The sequence below is a fragment of the Vanellus vanellus genome, assembly GCF_965231255.1.
Source record: "Vanellus vanellus genome assembly, chromosome: 3".
In the NCBI taxonomy this organism is placed as follows: Eukaryota; Metazoa; Chordata; class Aves; order Charadriiformes; family Charadriidae; genus Vanellus; species Vanellus vanellus.
In genome coordinates this window covers 2,452,021-2,477,841 of record NC_138907.1, presented here as the reverse complement: position 1 = coordinate 2,477,841, position 25,821 = coordinate 2,452,021, and the positions used below count along the sequence as shown (strand labels likewise).

At 36.1% G+C, this 25,821-nt stretch overlaps 1 protein-coding gene across 1 annotated transcript in view; it reads left to right on the top strand.

Annotated features, from left to right (window-relative positions):
* Positions 1–25,821, top strand: part of PSME4 (proteasome activator subunit 4) — a 69,964-nt gene that overhangs the window by 40,888 nt on the left and 3,255 nt on the right. The window contains exons 21-45 of the mRNA XM_082480875.1: positions 3,734–3,789; positions 4,871–4,927; positions 5,118–5,173; positions 5,257–5,355; positions 5,853–5,915; positions 6,072–6,167; positions 7,001–7,132; positions 8,548–8,757; positions 9,479–9,615; positions 9,942–9,995; positions 10,822–10,951; positions 11,613–11,694; positions 12,235–12,388; positions 12,916–12,985; positions 13,723–13,848; positions 14,151–14,303; positions 15,078–15,182; positions 16,036–16,127; positions 16,516–16,647; positions 17,246–17,454; positions 17,761–17,846; positions 18,795–18,923; positions 19,987–20,142; positions 24,727–24,889; positions 25,597–25,730. Coding sequence (XP_082337001.1) covers positions 3,734–3,789; positions 4,871–4,927; positions 5,118–5,173; positions 5,257–5,355; positions 5,853–5,915; positions 6,072–6,167; positions 7,001–7,132; positions 8,548–8,757; positions 9,479–9,615; positions 9,942–9,995; positions 10,822–10,951; positions 11,613–11,694; positions 12,235–12,388; positions 12,916–12,985; positions 13,723–13,848; positions 14,151–14,303; positions 15,078–15,182; positions 16,036–16,127; positions 16,516–16,647; positions 17,246–17,454; positions 17,761–17,846; positions 18,795–18,923; positions 19,987–20,142; positions 24,727–24,889; positions 25,597–25,730 — 2,881 coding nt within the window. The remainder of the gene's footprint in view (positions 1–3,733; positions 3,790–4,870; positions 4,928–5,117; positions 5,174–5,256; positions 5,356–5,852; positions 5,916–6,071; positions 6,168–7,000; positions 7,133–8,547; positions 8,758–9,478; positions 9,616–9,941; positions 9,996–10,821; positions 10,952–11,612; positions 11,695–12,234; positions 12,389–12,915; positions 12,986–13,722; positions 13,849–14,150; positions 14,304–15,077; positions 15,183–16,035; positions 16,128–16,515; positions 16,648–17,245; positions 17,455–17,760; positions 17,847–18,794; positions 18,924–19,986; positions 20,143–24,726; positions 24,890–25,596; positions 25,731–25,821) is intronic.

Here is a 25,821-nt window from a genome sequence, read left to right as displayed (position 1 = left end):
TTTCGAGTGTGTTCTGTGAATTATTTTTTTAATGCAAAATGGATAGTTACAAGGGGAAGGGAAAAAAGGAGTTGAGGAGGCTGCCAGAGGTTGAGGAGCAATCCTTTATGACAGCAGTAGTTTTTTGTGGCTGAATTAAGGTGTTCAAAGCCATACTCAGAGCTGTGGTGAATTATCCTGACACAGTTGGGGAAAAATGAATATACAGTTTTTTCTGCGCCTGCAGAAACACAATGTAATGGTTTCTCTGCCACGCGAGGTGTGTGCAGGTATACAAAACGCTTCCGTTCACACAGTCTACCCTTTTTCTTAAGGGGCCACTGTAATTGGAAGTGATATCAATGTCCTTTTGTTGTGATGACTCTAATGGTGTGCTAATAAAGATTATTTTAAATGCAGACAGCATAAAGCTCTCTAAGGCTGAAAAATCTTTCACTGATGTTCAGTTGCGTTCTCCTCTTAACTTCCCTTCCCTTCCTTGCAGCCTGCTTATTAATGAAGTATCACTAAGCAGCTGATCTAGGGCAGCAAAAACAGGGTTACTCAGAGAACAACCATTTTTTGTCTCCCTCTTAAGTACAGCGGTTAGTTAGGATGCTGTATTGCTGTACTCTTGCTACAGGCATTGGTAGGAGCTTTCTTAACGTTCTTTCACTGAAGGTGTTCAGACCTACGGGTCAAGGATAAGACCACTTCTTTTAAATGTGTAAGGATGTGATACCGTATGCTGAGGGGCAGGGCTAGCTAACCTCTCTTGGCATCTCCAGGAAACTTCCCAGCTCTGCTGGGGGAGCTGCACACAGAAAAGGAAACAGTTACTCCTCCACGGTGAGTAACCCTGTCTTCTCCTTGTTCACCTTCCAACTGTTGTCTCTTAATCTCTTATGTCAAAATAGGCTGATGCAGCCCTTGATCTAGATCTTAACATGGCACGGGGTTTTTTTGCAATTAGAAAAAATTCCTCTGCAATTGGTTTAGTGGAGTGATGCTAAAAGTACTTCTTTCTGAAAAGCTTTATCTGATTGCTGAACTGTACTTATATACTGAGGAATATGTACACAGAGACTGGAATAAAGTGCTCTGTAAAATGTCTGGAAGTTGAAAAACATAGTGCATCAATTTTTCTCAAAGATGCTTTGGTTTTTGTACTGTGGCAAATAAGGGAATGAAGTCTTCAAAGTTCTGTTTAATTGGGATTTCTCTTCCAGCTATAATTTTGGATACTCTTTGTTCATAAGTTTTCTTGGCAATTTGTGTTGAAAACTGTTGATACAGAATAAAACACAGTATTATTTATACGTTGCATGAAGCATTGTCGTGAGAGTCTTGCTACCAGTATTGGCTGAAGTTAAGAAAAACATTTCATGCCTCTTCCTTCTGTGTGTCCGAACTAAAACACTTCTAGTTTTCTCTGGCTCAGTGGCTGACAGTTATAATGCTGCATATTACTGGCATGGATCTTAGTTTGGGGGTCAGCTGTAAAACTGTTGCATTTTGAACGTAATATTTCCATCCTAATGGTAGCCTTGTTGAAATAAATGGTTCTGCCTGTGGAGTAACATCATGGTGAGCGTAAGGACTGTACCAGGCTAGTTCTTGATTACTTGATGCTACGTGTTGAGTTGTTACTCCTGGTTTGCTCAGGAACCTGAAGCGTAGAGGGAGCTTGGAGTGTTGGGTTTGCTTTGTTTTAAATGGCAGAGATTTTGTTTGGAACTTGGCTCGCTGGCAAAGAACAGTTGAATGCATTTTGCTGGGAGTGGAAAAGAAGCTCGAAGACTTGTAAACTTTCTGTAGACTACCTGAGGGAGAACTGGGAAATCGCGCTTTAATTTTCTGTGCCTCATAGGTAGGAAAGCCTTATGTGAACTTAATTTGTGTATTTAATTTATATCAGGGGAAAATGTTTAAGAGTAAAAATACATCAAAATACACTAGAAAAAAATACTGCTATGAGCTCATTTACCTGTCAACATATCCAGCATACTGTACCAAAAAAAAATAATTGCCTCATGTCTAGCTGCCTGAGATGGTCGGATTTATCTGTTACCTTCTTTTTTTTAAGAAGTAATAGTATTTGGGGTGGGGAGGTTCATTCTTTTATTCCAGATATTAATTGCAGAAATATCCCCTCTCTGAATCTTCCCAACTGGAGAGATCTGATCTTGGAGAAATACTCGGCAAACACTTTCAAAGTCAGTCATGTAGATGATTCTAAAAGTGTGTGAGATCATTAAAACTTTATATTTATTTATTCAGGATCAAAGTACTGGATTGATGTTGGATATTTTGAAAATTATATTAGTGGCAAAGTTGTACCTTAAGCACCTATGCCAGTGCTGAGTTTTGAGGGGAAAAAAAAGTGGGAAGACTTTTGGAATGGCTTATTTTCATGTTAACCTACTGCTACCAGAAATACAAGGAAAATGAAAGGAAGGAAAGGAAAGGAAATGAGACCTTTACTTTTTGGTGTCTAAATCAATTAAGAAAAAGACATTTCAGTTTGACTTTTGTTGATGCATCTGTGACTGTTACAAGGGCTGTGAAGTTAGTTTACCTAATTTTTGTTTGCAATTTTTTTTCCTTCATCTAATCAGGACAATAATTGTAGCACTCATGTTTTAAGGTGTTCGCTTTTACAGAAGAAACGTGACCCTTATTTCTGGTTCTGATGGATAGAAGTTCGCCATTGCCTGAAATCTGAAAGTTTATTTTAGTATCTTGTAGCACATGCTCAGATATATAATCTATGGTATTTACTGATGTGTTATTTAGCATTTGTAATAGGAGTACATTCATATTACTTCACTTGGCTTTGTTTGTTCTGATTATACTGTCAATGCAATTTTATGCGAAAATTATTTTTATAGGTATTACTTGCTGATACTAGTTGTTTAATATAATACACTGGTGTATTTTGTCCTTGAAAGCTTGAATTTGTATACCTTAATGTTTTAGGGGTGAGATTGTAGGTTTAAAAAAAAAAAACACCTAAAACATACAACCAAACAAAACTACCTACCAAAAAAACCGCAAGTGTATGTAGGATATGTTCTTACGTCTTTTAAATTCATTGGCATGTGGTATCTGAGTCTGTATTCTCTTGCATGATTACATAAAAGCAAATCCACAAAGACTACGAATTCACTTCTAAAAAAATATTTTGGATAGATAAGTTTGACCCAAATCCTGGAAGAAGCATGACTTTATTTTTTGGTAGGGTTATTAATAGTGAACTTCATATAGCAATAAGTAGGACTTCTGTACATAATGAGTACATTTTTTTTACTTTATAAAGAAAGGACCAAAGTCAGAAAAGCTTCATCAGCTTAACTTGCCAGGAAAGGATTCTGCCTCGGCAGTCAAACTCCTCTGTCTTTCCTAGACTGAGGTGACTAGGAGCCATGTTTGTTTTGATGAATGTGTTCATGGGTTTGACAATGAGACCAAATCTCTGGCTATTTAACAGAACTGATGATGTTCTGTTAAATGAGAAAGCAAGATTCTGGGATCAAGGTGATGTCCTTACAGTGTGCTTGTCTGACAAACAGTCTGACCCATGGGTAGTGTTGATTTATAAATGTTCTATCTGTGGCATACTGTTAGTAAATCCAAACAACTTTGGCACTACTGGCATGCAATTTAACTAGTTAAAACGAATTAAATGCCAATGAAATTCACGCAGTCAATTATTTCCATAATGTGCAGTAATACTTGGTTTGTTTTCATGCAGAGTCCCCAGTCTGGTGTCTTTGGAAGAGACAAAACTGTACACTGGTGTTGAATATGGTAAGTAGATCCTAGCTCTGTTCAGACAGGTGGTATTGTTTTCGTATTTTTTTTTCTGCTGTAAAAACTGTAGGTTCTTTTTGAGACCATATTTTTGATTCTTCTTTTTATATTAAATGGGCTTTTTTGGCCAACACAGTTCTTGCATACACGCTATTTCATCTTCAGCGATGGTATACAAGATACAAATCTGCTGCAGCTGGGAACGTGAGCTCAGATCCAACTCCCAGGTCAGAATAGTTGGGCCCATGTACTTCCACGCAGATGAGAGGTGCTGGAAGCAACATCCATCGCCCAAAGACTGCCTTGAGAGACAGAAGGAATCAAGGCATAACCTGCTACAGGCTATGACAGGTCCTTTAGAAGAAAACCGCATTTTTGAGGCTTTGCGTGTATTCTTCACCATTTTCCAAGTGAAGATGGGATATTTAAATAAGGAACTGGGGCAGATGGTAACTGCTTGTTGGACTGTTAAATGGTTTTAGGTGCTCTAATACTTCTAAAATCTGGTTTGTTAGCTTGCAAGTGGCGAGTTTGTAGCCGTATAATGTGTAATAGAGAATGGGTGTTTATTTAGTGGTCTTTTGCAGCAATTAAGATTTTTCTGGTTTAAAACTTTACAAGGAGAGGGCTTGCATCATTGATCCTTCTTGCTTCTGCGTTTATTGTTGTGATTGGGAATGTCTGCTCCCCTCCATGTATTGAAGGGGAGTAAGTCCCTAGTCTTTTACAGGCTTGATCACCTGATACATAAAATCTGTATTCTGTTGTATTCTTGCTTTTTTTACCCTGCTTAATGTGTTACTTAGTTTTCATGTGCTAAACAATCTGCCTCGATCTGTGGTTAGAAATTAAGCCAACTGTCAAGGCAGATAAAGAAGGTTATGTACGCCTGTTTACTTGGTAAACAAAAGAAGGCCCTCTGAGAGTGGTGTCTTAGATACAACAAAATGGTTATTTTTATAATAGTTCATACTGCCATTTCTGAATAGTCTGCTCTGGCTCTCCACTGGTTTACTTATCTATAAATTGCTTTTTATGCTATTGTATAATAAAGAGAAAATGTTTAAATTTTTTATAGATTTATCAAGAGAGAATTATCGAGAAACAATTGCAAGGGTTACAAGGAAATTGCTGCGTAAGTTTAACCCACTCCTCTATCTAAAAAGTACTGTGTTGTGCTTTTAAGTATAGTTTTATAGATGAGAAACTTGTTTCATTTACTTTGCCTATAATTCTTAAATTTAAGCTTCGTACAAATAAAATTATTGTTAATTTTTAAAGCTCTTTTCCTGTCTGATAATAAATTATTCTTCTTCCAATTGCAGGCTATATACTTGATAATTCAGAAGATGATACCAAGTCTTTATTTCTAATAATAAAGGTATACTTGTAACTTGTAATACTTAAGACAAAATTACTTGTTTTGCAAAATAATCACTCTTTGTCATCTTTTTCTTTCTACAGATTATTAGTGATGTTTTACAGTTCCAAGGGTCTCACAAGCATGAGTTTGATTCACGATGGAAAAGCTTTAATCTAGTGAAAAAATCAATGGAGAACAGGGTCAGTGATTTTTCTTTGTAAAGCTTGGGTGAGGGATGGAAATAGTTCCTAATATTCAGGAAGACTTTTTTTTTTTCATATTTTCGCTACTGTCCTAAACAGTTTTTATAATTTTTAATTCCTTGATAAGAATATTGTTTTACAGTACTTTTGTACCTTTATTTGGAAGTCTTATGAGTAAATAGTTTAGCATTTCTGAATTGCAGTAACCCGTAGTTTGCGTATGTCCTTGGACCAAAGTCTGAGTTTTAGCATGATGCTCCATTCTGGTCCTTTTTAACTGAGAAATTTCTGTGACCAGACCTTCCTTTTGCTTACAGAGTAATAGGCAAATAAAAAACTTTACCAGGGCAAAAAAATCAAGGTTGTCTGCCACGAAGAATTTCTACATGAAATTTGGCCGTTTCTAGAAGAAAAAGAATACGTGGGGAATTACCTCAGCGCAAATTGCTAATATGAATACTGAAATCTAAACCCAATTATGTATGTGTTTACAGCTTCAAGGAAAGAAACAGCATATCAGAGCTTTGCTGATAGACAGAGTTATGTTGCAACATGAGGTAATGCTTTCACTTAATCTTCACTAACTACTTGAAAAGCTGATTTGTTATGTTGTTATTTAACAAAAGATGCAATAATCCTGCACTAGTGTTTCTCTTACATGTGTGAAATGTAAAAATAATCTGTTATTTCTTTGTGTTTTCTATGCAATTTAGCTGAGAACACTAACGATGGAAGGCTGTGAATATAAAACTTCCCACCAGGAGATGATCAGAGATCTTTTGTGTTTGTCCACAAGTTCATATGGTCAGGTAAGGAACAATCCCTTTTAAACTGAAATATATGGAATTTCTTGTTGATAATCTTCAAGTTACGTTTACAAGATCTTTGCCTTTCAATTTATTTGCACAGCAATATGAAATATTTACTTATTTAATTTGCATTATTTCCCAATTTTGGCATAGTTTTTGCTTTAGGCCCCTTCTTTGTCAAATAAGTAACTTAATTGGGTGGAGAGGCTGCCAACTCTAGGTTTTAAATTTTAAATTTTTTGAGACACTTAACTCTAGGCTTCTAAAAACAATAATTCAATAAAAAAATAATAAAAATATACCAGGTTGAGGTTTTTAGATGTGATGATTCATGACACTATTTGGAATGCTAAGTCTACTTGTAGGAAGTAGCTATGATGGCATCCTAGTTCTTAAAAATACACTAAGCAAGTGTGCTGATAGTTGGATTCTGAACTCTTTGCCTGGTGTGAGCTCTGTGTGTGTATATAAATTCAGATTATCTATAATGTCTACAGGCTTTTCGGAGTTCTGCTAACTGCATCTGTTATTCTAGCTGTTTGCTTTCCAAATGATCTTAAAAACATATTGACTGTTTTTGGCAACAAAGAATTTTCTTTAACTTTGGAGCTGTTTTCAAGTAAATGCTAAAAACAAGAATTAAGCTTTAAAAACAACTGTGAGCAAGGGTGAGGGGAAGCATGCTATTTACAACCTTCTACAAATAATTTTGTTTCTGTGCAGAAATACATTGTGTAAACTGTGCATAAGTAACTGAAATGGATAAGGATGTTATTTTCATATAGTATATTTTTGGTTCAGAAGACTTTCTAGTAATGTGTCTCTTACCACAGGTCAGAAGTAAAGCTCAGCAAGCATTCTTCACAGCTCTGGGAACGTACAATTTTTGTTGCAGAGATATCATTCCCTTGGTTTTGGAGTTTTTGCGTCCAGACCGGCAAGATGTCACTCAAAAGCAATTTAAAGTACTGTCTCATTGATATTGTTTCACATCTATTTTTTGAAAGTGTTGTTATAGGAGAATTTTTAATGGTGAAAGTGGGATTTGCTTGTTTTATCAGCATGACCGATGTTTTCATGACACATACAGCTTATGCATGTACTAGTGTAAGGAATTATTTGGATTAAACCAGTTGTCAAGGGAAATTGTGTGTTTATAAATCTTCCTCATTTCAATGAGTGGTCCTGTATTACAACAATGTATGTTAACACCTATTTTTAAATTATGAAATGGAAATTGAGAAGCTATAGTCAAGGTGGTAAAACTCATTAAGCAGTTCTGTCAGCTGTAGCAGTATAAGAAAATACCGTGAACCGGACAAAAAGTTGATCACCCAAAAAAGTTTTACTAGGTCAGGTGTGGTTTTTTTATGAAGTGGTAGGTAATTGCTGATGCTGCCAGGCCTGGATATTATGCTGATGCAGTGATGACAGGATGTAATCTATCTGTCCAGGTGTTCGAAAGCATCACACTCCTCTGCATCCCCCCTCGGTCCTCCTGGCCACAGCGGCAAGTTGGACTCTTGTCGTATCGTCAGAACAATAGCTGTGGCTTATTATCCAGCTCCAGCTGCCTGATGTGTACTAGCAGGCAGCATGTGATTACATTGTTTGCATATCTTAGTATCCCTTTTCTTGTTTATTGATTATTAATTTTTTTCTACCATCCTTGTACCTCCTCTTCTCCATCCCTCTCCTTCCAGATAAGCAACACATGCCTAGTTACTTTTTCCCGATTGGTCCCCGTTTTGCTACACTTACAGCATTTGCTACCGTATCTGAATTTGGCATTTCTGATACTGCTACCAGACAGTCTTAGCCTGTATGATGTTACTGGTGTGGTTACCTAGGCACTGTTGTTCTTGTAAGACTTTTAATCACCTGTGAAACCCAGTCCCTCTGTTTCACTGTGTCTAACTCTTGTTAGCTTCTCACACAGTCACCTGTCACATTCACTGGTTTGTTGCATTGTGTCCAGTAGTTATCCACATCCTCTTTGTTCAGCATCATTTCAGGTGCCTAGTTAACAGCCAAATGATTTTTGCAGCCCAAAAATGAGTAAGTTCACAGAAAGGCCAGGTGTGGTCCTTGATAATTCAATAATCTCCTTTATAATGTCAGTCAGCCATTCTGTGGATAAATTAATTGGCAGGGCTTCCAATCTCATTAAAAACAGTTCTTTAGCATGAAGACGATTCTGTGAAAAATATTCAGTATTTTGACAATGAGGCTGCGTAGCTGAGTGTTTATGGTACATTTTAATGATTTGGTAATGGGAAGATTAGATTTTATTCTGTGTGGGTGCATGCTTATGTAGATAGATATCACTTATATATGAATGATGCTTCAACTTTCTAAAATTATTTCTTTCATTTTACAGGGTGCCTTATATTGTCTTCTTGGAAATCACAGTGGAGTATGTTTGGCAAATCTTCATGATTGGGATTGTATTGCACAGACGTGGCCAGCAATTGTTTCTTCTGGGCTTAGCAAAGCTATGTCCTTGGAAAAACCATCCATAGTTAGACTCTTTGATGACCTAGCAGAAAAAATCCATAGGCAGTATGAAACAATTGGATTGGATTTTGCAGTAAGTGGCAGATTGCTTGGGGGATAATGTCTTGGATTCTGAGAGCGTTAGATTACATAAATGCTTGAGACTCATGTGTATTATTTGAGTTAGAGTTCTGATGTTGACCGCATTCTGATTTCTGTGACAATGTAGACTTGTATTTTTGGGACTGACGTAATAGATCTTCCTGTAATACCGATGGAATTTGTAACTTTCTGTTAACCTCTAAGGAAGCCTGTTACAGAAAGGAAGTTTCAGGGCAGTTTCTGTTTCAGTTTTCAGTTGCCTTTCCAGGTTAATTAGTATGGGTCATGTTGATGAGGTGTGAAGATGTGTGTTGGTAGGACAGTGTCATCAAATTAACATTGTCAGTATCTGTAGTGTGCTAATACACAGCACTCATTACACAACTCCCTCTTGCCTAATCAGTGGGATAAACTTTTCAGCATGAGTGCCAACTAATAAAAATATTTTATAAACAGTTTTTAAGCATTAATGACATATTAAAGTTTGGGTTTACCTTTATTTTAAAATAGAATAAAACATGTAGTTGGAGAAATGGTCTGCTGTGCGAACACAAAAGCTGTCTTCCCTAGTTTTTCACTGATTTGTCTATGTGGATGGGAAATTCTGCACTTTTCCTAGTATTCTGGATGCTCCTTATTTTGAAACAGAAAGAAACATACATAAACTTGTAAGTTGCTGCTCAGTCCCAGATCTTTGCATTCTCTGTCAATAGGTTCCAGAGAAATGCATTGAGATAGCTGTTTTGCTGCAAAAATCAGAACATCCAAGTTCAAACTTCACAGGTCTTTGTTCAGAAGAAATTCAGTTAGGAATTCAGCGACAGAAAGAAAAGAATGCTGAGGCTTTGCGGTAAGTTAAATTTCCCTTAACATCAGCTTGCACTGCCTAAAATTTACTGTATGTTAAATGTAATAGTCTGAAATTGCTAAACTAAATTTTAAGATCAACAAATTCAGAAAGTCCAAGGATTGTTGTGGTGCATCTTTTCTCCTGACTTGCCAGCCCCATCCCTCTATGCTCATATTTCCTTCCTTCCTCCTCCTCTTCCCTGTCTTCCCAGTTCATGCTGCATTTACTATATTGCTTTCGCCCACCTCTTGCTGAGGAACTATTATTCTGTTTTTAAATGATTCTCTCAGTAGCGTCTGGTTGACGATTCCCTCTTTTTCCCTCAGAAACTATGAAAATTTGGTCAACATGCTGCTGGACTGCGTAGAACAAAGAAATCTGTAAGTCTCCTTTTCTGTGCATGAGAAATTTTTTTGGAGGTTGATTGGAGGTGGCTACATGAATAAATGTCATTTGCATCAAGAAGTGCAGTTAGCATGACCGGAATGGACTCATACTTTTTTCAGCCTCGAAGTAGTTGTCCAAAAGCAGTTTGTCAGTAGCAGTCTTGCATAAAATGGATTGTGGCTGGCTGCTTGGAGAGTTTTCGCAAAGGTGTCTGCAAAAATTGGATTTCTGGAAGTCCTTGTGCATTTGCATATGGATTCTGCTTGCCCAAACAGGAAGATAAAGGCCAGTATAGGGGAATCTTGCCTTACTGTCTCCTCGGTAAAGAAGTGAATGAGTCTTGAATTTATTTTAATTGAGAGCTTTATTTGTTAATATCACATCTTAGAGTTAAGCTTTGTCATTAATTAGTTTGACCTGTTATTTTTTTAATATTTGTATGTTCTGTGAAAAAAACCTCTGGTTCTGTCTGCATGATACTGACATCCAAATAGATTTTAATAGGTAGCATAATAATTGTGTTTAAAAACTTTAAAGGAATATCCCTGTAGGTCTGTATTTCACATTGAAATGCCAAGATCAAAAAGGGACCGTTAACCGAATGTTTGATGGTATTTGTGTGTTCCCAGAACACTGGAGATTTCCCTAAATGACACTTAAGCTCATTGACTATAGCAGTGGCATAGAATATTACTTATGTTAGTCCAAACATATTTGCGTAATCTTAATATGTATGATCATTTCTGTGGAAAAGCAGTATATGCAACTATGCTACTTATGTCTGGTTTGATTTTTTTTTTTTTTTTTTTTTTTTTAAAGTCCCTGGAAGTTCGAGCACATCAGCATTGGTTTTCTGTCTCTGCTGCTGAGGGATGATAGGATACTGCCTGTCCGTGCCATAAAATTTTTTGTGCAGTGTCTCAACCACGATGCAATTGTAGTTCGTAAGGTAAAAACAGCACAATTATATCCTTTTGTTTTGCAGCTCATTGGGGTTTAGATCAGATGTTTGTGATGGTTTGCTGTGATAAAGCACAAAATCTGAGGTGTACATCCCTCCTCACCCTTCCAGCCAGGCATGTGTACAAAAGTTCCTAATCCAAGATGATGACAGTCTTGGCAATGCTGTAGCCGTGACACATGGTGTAAAGCCTGTAAAGTGTGAAAATGTGGAACATACCTGTTCATTCTTACTTACTTCAGAATTTTTTTTTGTGGAATTTCTTTTGAAGATGTCTGTTTTTTCCATCTGCAGCTCATTACTTGAGGGGAGCCATCTATGTGTTATATTTGTACCTTTCAGATTGTTGCCTGAGTGAGGCTTGAAACTAATGGCTGCTCCCCCCCCCCCGAAAATGATTAGTGGGGAGGTTTTTCTGGGCTGTGAAGGTCACACTTAAATCATGTCCTGTATCCCCTGAAATGAGTGAGATTACTTCTTTAATGGGAAGTATCAACCACTGGGGTGATGAGCTTCACTGTAACTTTCACTGGCTTTTTAGGGTGCAGAGTAGCTGGCTTAAAATGTGTCTGTGATGAGGTGATTAGACACATCCTCCTGGAGATGAGTGTATGGAATGGATACATTAATGCCCATTTCTTTCTTTTAGGTGGCCATTTCAGCTGTGGCAGGTATTCTTAAGCAGCTTAAGAGAACACACAAGAAAGTGCCCATCTGCCCTTATGAAATAAGTAGGTTTTTTTTAATATAAGAAATGTCTTACTAACACTTATCCTAAATTTTTTTTAAGAGCATATTTTTCTGGTTAAGTTAAACATAGAATTGCAAGCTTTTCATATCTCTGGTTGTTAATGTCCTAAGCAAAAAAAAAATAGGTAATATAATCAATGAATTTTTAGTTTCTTTTTTTTTAAAGTGTTATATATGCAAGTGTGTATTAAAATATTCACTTATTTGAAGTGAGTTAAAACTTCAGAGATATAGTCATTCTCCTTTCAGAACACCTTATAATTTGTGAGGATAATTTGTATATCTCCTTTTTATTCTTTTTTTAATCATTTCAAGTGGCACGTTTATATAAATTACTAAAGGAATCTCTTCTATTACTGTTAGTGTTATTTTTAATCCGCTAGGACAAATCTCTGTACAGATTTGATTGTGGTGAGGGAGACATAAAAACTCTTTAGAATCTTCTAATAAAAGTAAGTCATAACACTTGCTGGGACAGCTAATGAACAAATTTGATAGATTGTAAATTCCTCTTTAACCAGGTGGAAACCCTAAGCCTTCCAGCATTCAGGCTGGTGACAGACCGGATAACCAGTGGCTGCATTATGACAGTCAGAGTTTACCAAAGACTAAGGAAGATTGGGAGTCGTGTTGTTTTGTGGAGAAAACTCACTGGGGATATTATACTTGGCCTCGGTGGGTATCATTAAGCTTTAAGATAGAATTGTGACAGTCAGCAGAAAACACCCTGTGGGAAATGAAATAATGTTTGTTACGTTTAATTTTTTTTAATTGAAACAAAAAAATACAATTTATTTCATTCTTTGTGTTCCTTGCTTATTTTACCATTTCTGCGTGGGTTTTTTTGGGGTGGTGGTGTTTTTTTTTAAATTATTTATTTTCTACCTATTTCTTTTTGGATTTTGTGGGTACTGTAGGCACATGTTTCATATGGCTGTTTAGCTACTGGTTTTAAAATGAAGTACGCGTGTTTGGAAATTATACTGTTGCAAAATATGTGGAGTATTCTATCACTAATAATTCTGTATTACTTGCTGTAGCAAAAGATTTATAATAACAAAATTTTTTGTTGTCAATTTTCTATTAAGTTCTGCTCTTCTGGAGTTGATGATAAGTTCTACTTAATATAGAGAATATAAAAAATAAGAAGCTTTATGTTACTTTGAAACGTGTTACTGTATTTTATTTTTTTTAATATTCAGAACTATGACAGTTTATGCCCCAGTTGAACATCAACCAAAGCTTGGGCGAAGGAGAGATGAGCTGACGGAGGTAAGGGTTTTAGTGTATTTCAGTTTTGTGGCTTTTTTCAATGCTACTTCGCCTCCTTTCTATTTTTAGTATTGTCCACAGATTACTGTGGAGATCAAATTCCCTTCTCTCTTCTAACTTGAGTATTGCTTGCCATTTAGAGAGTGCTTACACAAAATGTGTGGAAACAGATTTGTTTTGCTTGATTGCAAACCAAGATGGAGGTTGAACTCAACTACGCAGTTTCGTGGCTGTGTGGATATAATCATGTTTTTAACAAGCAATAAGTGATAACTATTCTGAAACCTAGATCCCAACAAGGCATTGTTAATCATATTTTTTCTACTTCATTGTCATGCTTACTGTATTAGCACACAAGAAGAAATTATTATTTTAATGTATTGCAGCATCTCTGTCAGCTATCGTGGATTAATTGTGTTAATGAGCACTTTCTTGTTCCCTTTCAAATCTTTATCGGAGTTCAGAACAAGATAATTAATGACAGTGGGAGTGACTACTTTGTAGGTGTTGTGCTAGTGAAAGGAAAGACAATCCAAAGTCATTACTGAAAATAAAAATCAAGAGTCTTGCAAAACATTACCCGATATTCCCTATAAAATGAGGGGGGAAATGGATGACCCAGGCGTGATTTTGCCAAAAATAGAATTAAAATGAAAAACGGGACTTGGAAAGGTTGGGATATTATCACTGTGATAATAAAGCATCTCAAAGCTAATGCTTTTTTTTTCCTGTTACAGGCAGAACAAGTTATATATGATCACTTTTCTGATCCCAAGTTTGTTGAGCAGTTAATAAAATTTTTGTCTTTAGAAGACAGAAAAGGAAAAGACAAATTTAATCCTCGCAGATTTTGCCTCTTCAAGGTAAGCAGAATTCAATAACTAAATTGCTTCCTTTTTGTATGTAATTAACAAAGTGTGGAAGAGCCACACATTTCTTGGCTTATACCTCGCTGTTGCAAAGTGTTGATTTTTAAAGGCATATTGCTGTGATTAATCCTATTAGTAGTACATAGGATACTTGTATATAATTCTGTTATAAAAGCAAAGTAATTTCACTTTCTGCATATCCAAATCTCAAGAGCTTCACAATCTTAGGTTCTTCTTACAAAGACAATGATTTAGACAGATAATTACTGAAGACACTTTCACATCTTGTTTTACAGGGCCTTTTCAGAAACTTCGATGATGCCTTCTTGCCAGTTCTTCAGCCCCATTTAGAACAACTTGTGGCAGACTCCCATGAAAGCACCCAGAGATGTGTAGCTGAAATTATAGCTGGCTTAATAAGAGGTTCTAAACACTGGACATTTGAGAAGGTGCTGCAGTAGTATTTTTGAGTGATTCGTGGGAGTTAAGGGATAAGTTTGAATTATTGAACAAATTAAACGTATGAAGTTGAGGGCTTTTAATGTGTCACCTATGTCCAAGAAAGGACGGCAGACAGTTGCAATGCTTAGTGCTTAGTAGCCAAACTTTAAGCACAATTTATAGCTTGGTTTGGTGCCTGTGTAATACTAGGAGTTAGTAAAATGCTTCAAGATTAAAATTAAGAGCAGTTTGCTGGTAGCGAGATAGCAAAGCTGACATGGTTTCTAATTTCCAGCTGGAATAAGTACTTGTATCCATCACTATTATATCTTTATTTAGTCTAGACCTAGCTGTCTAGATCATCTTTAAATTAATTTCCATGCTGAAAAGTAATTCTGGGAGAACCAGTTCCTTAATAAAAAATAAAGAAATTTTAAAATTTAGGGGGGAAGGAAGTCCTTGGGATGTACAGGACTGCTATCCTACCAAAAGCAAAGCGTATGCAGTCTCTGACCCAATCGTACTTAAATCGCCATGAAAATGGGGCATACGTAGTCCATAGTATTTAAAAAAAAAACTCGTAAACAAAATTAAAATGATTCCTGAAATCTTACCTCTGATAGCATTTATTTCCTTTTTATGAATATCATACTATAGCGCTTCCAGAATCAGTATTATTCTTCCATTATTTGAAAAGATGGAAGGATTTGGGTTCACAGAGGTTAGATAGCCATTTTGTCCTTAAATAGTCAAATCTTGTCTGTTGCCTTTTTGCCGAGCAGGTAGAAAAACTTTGGAAGCTTCTCTGTCCATTGCTTCGAACAGCTCTCTCCAACATCACAGTGGAAACATATAATGATTGGGGCACGTGCATAGCAACCTCCTGTGTAAGTACCCCTTTTTTAGCCTTGTAAAGGTATATCCAGATGGTCAAGTTTTACAGGCAGTATGTAAACAGGAGCTTTATGAACAGAGGTATTTGGGCATATTTTATCAGCTAAAGCTGAGAACTGTAAATGCAGTATAAAAATAACACACATTTAAAATCTTACAGCTTTTTTGGAAACTTTGTTCTCTTCTGCCCTTTGCAGACAGTTAGAAGTAACATTTTAGAATGGAAATAAAGCCTTGTTTCTCTTTTTAAGTATTTTAGAAATGCTGTATGAGGTTAGGGGGTGATGTGAATGTGTATGCTTTCTATGTGTTCAATTTTTGTGGAGTTTTTGAACTCAAATTGCACATTTATTCTTGGTTTAAAAACGTGCAGCTTAGCATTATGCTGTGAAAACGAAGTCTCAAGTTGTCTTCTAACATACAGTAAGATTTCTGTGTGCTGTGATGGACAGGGAGTTGTGGTATCTGAGAAGCTGCGTAAACAATAGGCCACAAATACCTTGGATCAGTAATTCTTTGAAATCACTCCACAAAATTCAGCATAGTTGTCAGCCACAAGCCTGGCAATTAATCAGCAAAATTCAGACATGTTTATTCATCTGTGTCAAAAACTAAGCTAAAAATTGTTCTAGTCTTATCGCTGTATTTACCAAATAATTAAAACTGCATGTAGTTTCATTGTGTTTTCTTCCTATTGAGATTCGTTGTGAAAAGATATTTACCTTTGCACTTGCTTAATAGAATAAACCCAAGAGATGCAAGGAAAATCTCTGCCAAAACTTCCCTTGTTATTTACATTTTAAGAACTCCCCAATTTGCTTATCTCTGATACCTGTTTATTTTCAGGAGAGCAGAGATCCTAGGAAACTGCACTGGTTATTTGAATTGCTGTTGGAATCTCCATTGAGTGGTGAAGGAGGATCATTTGTAGATGCATGGTAAAATTAATTTTAACTGGTTTATTGTGGCTGAATGAAGAAAGAAATAAAGCATGGATAAAATGTATTGAGAGCATATTGTGCCAGCTGGCTTGTAGAAGCAGGGAACAAAAGCGATCCTTTCCAATTAGCTTTCCCCACACAATGGGAGGTTCTTCATTATTATTTTTTAATATAATTAAATCTAGTTAACAGAATGTGAAGGTTTGGAACTGTCATAGCAGCAGTACTGTTGTTTCATTCTGTAATTTTTACCCGTCTTTGTATGCAAGTCACATGAAGACACTTAGGCATTGACACACAAAACATTCCAAAACAGGGGTCAGAGGGGACTGGGGAACGGAGGAACAGTTTTGTATGACTAAGGATATGCTGTTCTGATTTCTAGCCGACTTTATGTACTACAAGGTGGCCTTGCACAGCAAGAATGGAGAGTACCAGAGCTGTTGCATAGACTGTTGAAGTACTTGGAACCTAAACTTACCCAGGTTTACAAAAACGTCCGAGAGAGAATAGGAAGGTCAGTGTTTTCTTCTGCGGGTTTTTTTTCCTTTCGTTTTATTTGGGTAATTGAGTATCTAAATAATCACACTGAAGTGGTGACTGCTTATCTCTGCGTGAATACTGGTAATAGAATTAAGATAAATTATTATTAACAGACTTGCTTCAGATGACTTCTCTATTTTTGTCTCTTATTGTGTATGCACTGTTATGTTTACATGTGATACCTCTAGAGCTCAAAACAAACAAAAAACCCAAACCCCAAAAGAACCAAACCAAACACCTTGCTGCATCTAAACCCTAATAAGCCATAAATATACAGGGAATCCTTCAGAGAGCATTTTAGTGACTTAAGAACTAGTTGCAGATCTGTTCGGAAGAGAGGGAGATTGTAGCTTAGTGGCTGTCTAACCCTGCTTGATTCAAATATCTGCAAAGAGGGTATTTGAAAAACACTTTGTTTTAAGTAACTTTGAAGTGAAGATAAGAGGAAGTTTTCTATGAATATTAAACTTCAAAGTTTGACAAATTGATCTCGGATCACTTTTAGCTAAGTTCTCTAGGCAGTAGTCATGCTAACTGTAGGTTCTTGCTTTCTTTTTTTTTTGCTTTTTTAGTGTTCTGACCTACATATTCATGATAGATGTTTCTTTGCCAAATACTGCTGCAACTAAATCTCCTCGTGTCCATGAATTTACTACCCGGATACTTGAAAATCTGAAACCCCTCATGGAAGCAGATGAAGAAATTCAGAATCACGTTATGGAAGAGAATGGAGTTGTTGAACAAGATGAGCGAACTCAGGGCATTAAACTCTTGAAAACTAGTGAGTTACTTAATGAGGTTAAGAAATGGGGAGTATTTTAGGACATGATGATCGTGGTCTGCAAATCATACAGTTGCAGTACACAATTTCACCTCTGAGATCTGTGCTGTGTAACAAGGTATCTGTTGTTTTAGGGTTGAGGTTTATAAAGTCACTTTACAGGGTCAAACTATTCGTATAGGTCCACTCTAATGTGTGAAAATCTCCCAGGCAAGTCTTGCAATAAATTTGGTCTATAACTTGTTTTGACGTTATTACTATCTTTCAGTCTTCTTAATCAGTGATCATTTCTCTTTATAAAAACAGTTCTGAAGTGGCTGATGGCAAGTGCAGGACGGTCCTTCTCTACAGCTGTCACAGAGCAACTCCAGCTTTTACCCTTATTTTTCAAGGTGATGCTTTAATTGCTCCTTTATTAGTTATGTTTCATTAAAAAGGCATTCTATATATAAATCAACATTATAAGGGACTTTATAAATAAAACCTATAATGGTAATAAAAAACATAAACATGCATACCAAAGAGGCCCAATTTTTTTTTTATGCATATGTATGTTTACAGCTGGTAATCTAGCCTGTTAGCTGGTTTCCTGACAATAATGACTTGTAGGTGAAAGCCCTGTACATGTGTAACCTGGGGGGGGAAGTGTTTCGTTTATGAATAAGCATGAGGTGTTTCTATTCTGATACTTGTCTTTAGTTGCTTTCTTTGGTTATACAATTCGTTCTAAATGGTGGTGCTTCTCTTGTTTTTCCTGGCACCTCTAATCCTTGTATTCTTTTATGAAGCGGGGTCATTCAGTGCTACCTACGTATCTGAAATAATACATATTTGCATGCTCCAAGGCATGTCTGTCTTTATATAAACATCAGTCAGTTACCCAACAATTATGTATATGACCACAAAATAAAGGTGAAAGTGAACTAGAAATACCAGTAAAGCTTTGTCTCGGTTTTGGACCTACCTCTAAAATATTAAATTAATTGGATTTGATACCAAAAGAATTGCAATGAGGAACCAAAGTCTTAACGGCACCCATTTAATCCTCCTTAAAAGCTTCAGACTAGCCATGCTGTTTAGATACGTAATATATGGTGCAAGGAACAGGATCTCTTCATTCTATCCATTTTTGTCCACAGCTTATTGCTGAAAATATTTTAACATTATATTGTTTTTCCTAGTTAATTTAATCTTTCAGCATTACATTGATTGTATTTTTCCTAGACAGCTGCCCTTTCATGAGATTAAACTTTCTTTCAGGATTGCTGTTAGCAATGCAATTACTAACACTAGCTTTTTTTTTTTTTTTCTTTACTCCCCCCCCTTATCTTTTTCTATAGATTGCACCAGTAGAAAATGACAATAGCTATGATGAGCTCAAAAGAGATGCTAAGATGTGTTTGTCGTTAATGTCTCAGGGTTTGCTGTATCCTCAGCAAGTGCCTTTGGTACTTCAGGTGCTAAAACAAGTGAGTATGGTCTAAATAGCTTAAAGCGTCCTGTTATCTGATGCACTCTGTGCTTTTTTTTTTTTTTTCTTAAAGATTGTACAAAAGTTGTGATTTGAAGAGAATCAAATGCTGATTTTCTTAGACATGAAAGGAAAGAGTTTATTAGAATGGTTTTAAAACACGCTTAGAAACAGTAAACGTATTTTGTTTAGTTTCCTACTTCCAAACACTTAAATAACTTGTATCTTGATAAGAAATTGAACAGTATTTTAATAAATTAAAATTTGTTCAGTAGTGGATCAGTTTAAGCCAAATATCTCTCCTCATGAGCATAACAATTCAAAATGCAGTTTCAAAATGAGTCGTCGTATAAAGAACTGCCCTTGAATCTCTGCCTTCCTGTAGTTTTACCATCTATCTGTCAACTGCTACTGTTTTCTTAAAAAACAACATGAATGAACATGTACTCTTGAATTTAATGGTTCATTCTGTACACAGTTTGTCATGCAATAAATGCTTTTTTTCTCTAGTTATTCAAGACTGACCTACAGTAGTAAAACTACCTATTGCAAAATGTTGCTGTAAGCTGTGCACGCAGCCAAAATAGTAACTGCGGTGTTGCAATCCAGGCTGCACCCATGTCTGATGCTTTCAATAACTTGGACTTCCATAAGCACGTGAAGATGAAAGTAAAGGAACTTGAAAAAAACTTTGCTTTCCAAACCCACTGTACAGAATATATATATACACTGAAGTACAACTGAATTTCTGGTTTATTTATATCTCTTATGACTGATGTCAGAAATTAATCAAAGGGAGAAACTTGTCTGCTCTGTCTTTTACAGTATTAGGTATCTGTTAAATAACAGTATGCTTTGAAGTTAAACCTGCTATAAATTATTGCTAAAACAATAATGTGTGCTTTGGAAACTAAAGAGCGTATGAAACAAAAATATGTGAATAAGGGAAGTCATTTGCAACTGTCACCAATAGCTTTTTCTTAGATATTGTTAGCTTTATGTTAGGCAGCTGCTTTCCTTCGTGTTGCTTTCTCATAGTTAATATTTATTTTTATTTGTAGACAGCAAGAAGCAATTCTTGGCATGCTAGGTATACCATCTTAACCTACCTCCAGACCATGGTGTTCTACAATCTCTTTATCTTTCTCAACAACGAAGAAGCAGTCAATGACATTAGATGGCTGGTTATAAAACTGCTGGAAGATGAACAGCTTGAGGCAAGTAACCCCTTTTCTGAAATGCTTTCTTTCACATGACTGCTTTCTTGCCCTTGTCAAGTTTTATGAGAAAGCTATTGATTGTAAATTAATACAGCAAGTATTTCTAGCTTAGCATTCTTCCTGTTTTGAAAATATAACTGGCTTTATAGGATCTATTTCTTTCATATTTTATTTTTTCTCTTACTATACCGTTCCAGGAAAACAGCTCTTCTAGCAAATACTTCATTAGTGATTTTTAAAAGTTCCATTGTTCCTACTTTTTCAACAGAATGGAACATTGTTTTGTTTCATGCTTTGTTTAAGTACAGCTGAAATAGGGATATTATCATTTTACTATAAACATTAGCGTGGATATTGGTATAAAATTGCAACTTTCAACAAAGTAAAATGCCTTCCTGTGTAAAAGCCTTGTAAAACCACTATTTAGTACTCTGTAAGTCTGTTCCCCATTTAATCATACCAGCTTATTAGTGACAAAAATGCTTTTTTTACTACATCCAGGTCACTAAGGAAGTATTTCTTTAGTTACAAGTAGGTTTTCCTTAGTTTTGTGGAAGTTGCATGCATAATAGGACAGAATTTGTCTAGCGGATACTGTTACTGATGGTGTCACGTGATTCAAAAAGACAATAGTTTGTAAGCTTATTTGTCAGTCCAGCAAGATTTTGTATGTCTCTTGAGCTAATGATACTTCAGTATATGCAAATGGAAAGAGATAAAATCCAAAACGTTTGCTGTGGTAGATGCTTACTGTTGAAGATCTGTGTATGAATGCACAGTATGCTCTTAGAAGTGCTATCAGGACCATAAGCTTGTTCTCAGCGGAAAAAAATAAAAGGTGCCTGATGTGAATCATTGAGTCTTGTTTGTCGGGCTTCCAAAAGTTAGGGGGAAATCACAGCAGTATTTTATTCTGGATCACTAATTTACAGAACTGAAGGTTTGTATTAAATGATACGAATTTAAGTATGTTTGATGGTGTTTAAGCACAGTGAGGAATCTTTAGTGTTAACCTCCAGCCTGTTCCCTTTGCCCTGCACCATCATTTTCACTGTTTTTCATGGTGTTGACAAATATCAATGAATGTCCTTTTGGATGCTTGGGTGCTTTTTTTCTTTGTCGAAGAAAGATTCCGGAGTGTGAAACCCTTCTGCCAAAACAAAGGTCTTGGTTTAGGTCTTCCCGAAGCTACATTTAAAACAGTAGTTATACCCAAGATGTGAAGCTTGCTTTTGTGAACAGTGAATTCGAAATAACTTGAATATACAAATTACAATTTCTGGCTTAAAAGGTTTGACATTAAAATCTCTGTAAGTGCATGTAATACTTAAAGAACAGCACTTAGACTACTTGCCCAACCATGCCAATTTCAGTCCTCAGGTGAGCTCGCTCATCTCTTTCATGTCACTATTTGCTATAGTGAGCTGGAAGGCAATATCTTGCAGTCCTAGATAAGTTATTTCCCACACCAGTCGGAACACCTCCTCATAACCTCATGTAATTTTGAAAAATACCTTTTATTCGCTTTAATGCAATTTAGTTATTTAAAATGTACAAAATTATTCTTCTGCACTACAGAGATGCAAATCAAAAAAGCTTATCTAGGTTCATAACCACTTACGATCATGTTGTTACCATGGAAGCTTTTCTTTGAAAAGTAATCTTGTTCTTTCTTGATAATAATTGGCAAGATGCAGTATCTTGCAGAGTAATTCCTATGTATTTTTTTTAATGCTGGATTTTTAAGATGAGTGTGCATGCAATACAATCCCTAGATTTAGTGTTTGGTGTCTTAACCCTGTGGAACTGACATTTTAGATCTTGGATGCTTTTTTTTTTTTTTTTGCTTATTTTGATACAAAGGTGCCAGACAGAATGATCCTGTTCCTTAAAATACAGTTTACATTTCTAATATTGCTAGATTTCTCAAACTTCGTGGTTTTATTATATTTTTTTCATAAAATCATTGCAACAAACCGTGGCAAAGTACAATGTCAGATGACCGCACTGAATGTCAAATAACAATGTGACTGCAATACAAGGTGAACATGGGTCATAGGACAGTCTGGCTTTTATCAAACGCAAATTTCACACATCTAACTTCAGGCACATGTCTCTAGAATTGAAGAAAGCTGTACTTAAATGGTATTGTGGGAAGTTCTCCTTCTGAAAGTCAGAGGAGTCATGGAGCTGATGGATTACTATGAGTCTAAGATCTAATGTGACTCTGCAGCTGATCAAAGGAAAAGGTACAGAGGCCCGAAAAATAACATCTCTGTGTACAGCAGTATAACCACCATTGAATATCACATCTAGTTTTCATGTCATATAGGCAGTTGGGAGAGCTACAGGAATGAGTTGAGTTTGGGAAAGCATGTTTTGCACTAAATAATTTTGTTTATTCAGTCAGAAGTGGAAAAGTGAAATGACTATATGCAACTTGGAGTTATGGTTAAAGTGATAGCCTAGTTAATCTGAAAGCATCTTTCTCACCGTTTTCTCAGCTATAACTTGATCTAGGAAGCTATCTGGGTAGGTGCTTCATGTGTTTATATTTTTGTAAATCAGTGTGCTGAATACATAGCACTCCCTGTCTTGATACACATTTTTCATATTACACTGCAATATTACAGTAATGGGAATATTTTCTCTTCGTGTAAGTAGCTCCTTGCAAGTACTGCAGTTAGGTTTCACTTGTGCGGTTGAGTGTTTTTGTTCTAATATTGCTGCAGTTTTGTAGACCTTCATCGGTCAATTCTGACCAAAAAAACCCAACCAGCCAACCAAACCATACTTGATCGAGAGTATTCCTCTGCCACTCCTCTATAGGTTTTATGTTCTATAAGTCATCATGTGAATATGATAATCTGTAAATTATTTAGTGTCAAATGTTGTGATGAATGATTAACTTGTTAATGTATGATTTTAAGGGCTTTGCTTCTAGGCGCTCCTTACAGCAAAGCGTTCCCTTTAGTCAGATCATTAATTTAGAAATGAAAGTGGTTTTAATACAGTGAATAGTGATGTAAATGAGTACGGTTCACTTGGGAGCTTGCTCACTTTACAGCTGAGCTTCTTCCTATTTTGGGTCTTGCATTAGCACATCATGTTTCATTTAATAGCTTAGTTGTTAAGAGACTCACAAATTGCTGGTAAACAATACTGGCAGACTTTCACTTCTTTATGCTGCTAACGAAGTAGATCACGTTTGAATACTATGTTGTAGAAATTTAAATGAAGTGAAGTCTCAAGAGCTTATTGTTAACTTACTATGTTTAATTATTGCAGCACTTGCAGCTATACTTATTGCTTTGTGGAGGTTCAGAACATTATGTTCAAGGATGTAATTTATTATAATCTGCTGCATTGGATTCAGAGCGTTGGTAGGTGTTTGTACTCCAGATAGACAAATGTTCTGTTTACAGTTCCATGTAACAGTATGTACTTACCAAAAGAATCTGGTGACTGCTGTCAGTGTTCAACAAGTTGATTTGGTTTTCAAGTTTGTAAATGTTGGCAGGTTTTTGTCAGCCTGCAATTATTGAAAGTGGAAGTGAGTCTCGGAAGAACTCCAATTTAAATATAGTCTTATAGTTCTATAACTTTATGGGTTGGGGATATTTGAGTAGTTGAGATAAATTAGTAATACTGCTGTGTTATACTTACTTTCAAAGGCAAGTGAGTCAGTTGTCTCTACTTGTAATCCACTAACAATGTGTTGTGGCTGTTTTAAAAGAAATGGAAAGGGAGATTTGTATCTTGAATGCTTTGGCAATTAGATGAAAACTTAGTTTAGTCTTGTTCTATTGGGTTTCTGTGTTATGCAAGAGAAAACCTGGAATTCTGGTTTTATTCACGTAGTGAAAAGAATTTGGTACTCACGACAACGTAAATAATGCTGGAGTGTTATAGAACTGAATTGTTAACCATAAACCACTGAAGTTAGTTGGCATTGCTTATTAATCCAGCATCTGTTGTATCTCTCAAAGAATTCTTGTGCTACAGGTAGAACAGAATCAACTTTGTCTCATGAACATACCTTCCACCTTCTCTTGGAAAAGCTCTTCTGCTTTTGTCAATTCTCATGTCTCCAAGTACATTTGAGGGGGAAAAGTAAATGCTTTTGAATGAAGTATACCTTTTTTCTTGGTAAAACTAATGTTAATACAGAAACTATTACAAATTCTGTGAAGCAGATTGATTATTTGGGGTGAGGCATCTTGTTCTCATTCAAAATCTATTTTTAAACTTTCTAAAGCTAGTTAGTCTGTGATATGTATGCCTTTACAGTGGAGTTTAATTACATTATTTGCTTGAGTAGTAGGTCACTTTATGACAAATTATGTGAAGGTAGTTCTATATTACCGTAAGAATATGTTTTATTAATTTGTAAAGAGCCATACAGTAAACTAGTTGTTTATGATCTATGAAATAATAGGATAATATTTTAAAGACTTTTTTTGGCAGTTTGCTAGCTTGGCCGAGCTGGATGCGCGTAAAAGGATAGTAATAACATAAAAAACCTGCTTCTTGCTGCACATGTGCTTAGTAATTGTGGGTATGTACTGTCTCTGCTCATAGGTGAGAGAAATGGCTGCTACCACACTAAGTGGTCTGCTACAGTGCAATTTTCTCACTATGGATGGGCCCATGCAGACCCATTTTGAGCAGCTGTGCAAGATGAGGTTACCAAAAAAACGAAAGCGTGACCTGGGTTCAGTGGTGGACACAATTCCTTCTGGCGGTAAGAAAATTGTTTCAGAGTCTAAACCCATGCATGTCGAAGGTTAGGAAGATACAATATTTTGTGCTACACTTAGATGCTTATTCTGCAAGTGCTCCAGATGGAATAGGATTTGTCCCGTGGTTAAGCAGGATTTAGAAAATTAACAGATACGCAGAGAAGCATTATGCCTGTTGCCCATGCAAATTTTTTTCCTTCCCAAGCATCCATGAACCATAATGGCAAATTACTTGTCCTTATGTATCTTATTGTCTGTTTGTGTGTATGCAGTGCAGATCCTAATCCTTGTTAAGCCCTTCAAGAATTTCATTTACAGTGTAAATGATGAACAAGAATACACTACTACCAAAAAAGAGCAAATAATGTTTTTTGTGATGTATTCCTATGTTAAGCCTATTTATAACTTTTCCAGAATTAACACTAAAGAGATTTCTCTGTTTACAGAATGCAGAAGATGGGGGGACAGTTATTTCCTCAGTAAATAAACTTCCTTAGCTGCCATAGCATAATTTCACTCCTTAGTCACTTTACCTTCTGTTTGTTAGCAATGTGGTGTTTGATTCTAATAAAAAAAATGTGTGTGCGCGCGCGCACACACACACACACAAAAAAAAACGCAGAACAAAAAACTGTGACTGTCATTGAGGAATGTCTTAGACAAGATAGTTGCACCTTGCCAAATGTAAATTAATATCCTGCAATTGCAGACTTGGTTAAACGCCATGCTGGTGTGCTAGGACTTAGCGCATGTATTTTGTCAAGTCCGTATGATGTACCCACCTGGATGCCACAGCTCTTAATGGATCTCAGTGCCCATCTTAATGATCCTCAGCCTATTGAGGTAAAAATACTTCTATCATTTTCCTGTTTAATATATCTCAAATATGCTTGACTCATTCTTAGTTCCCCTTTCCTAGAAAAAAATAGGACGC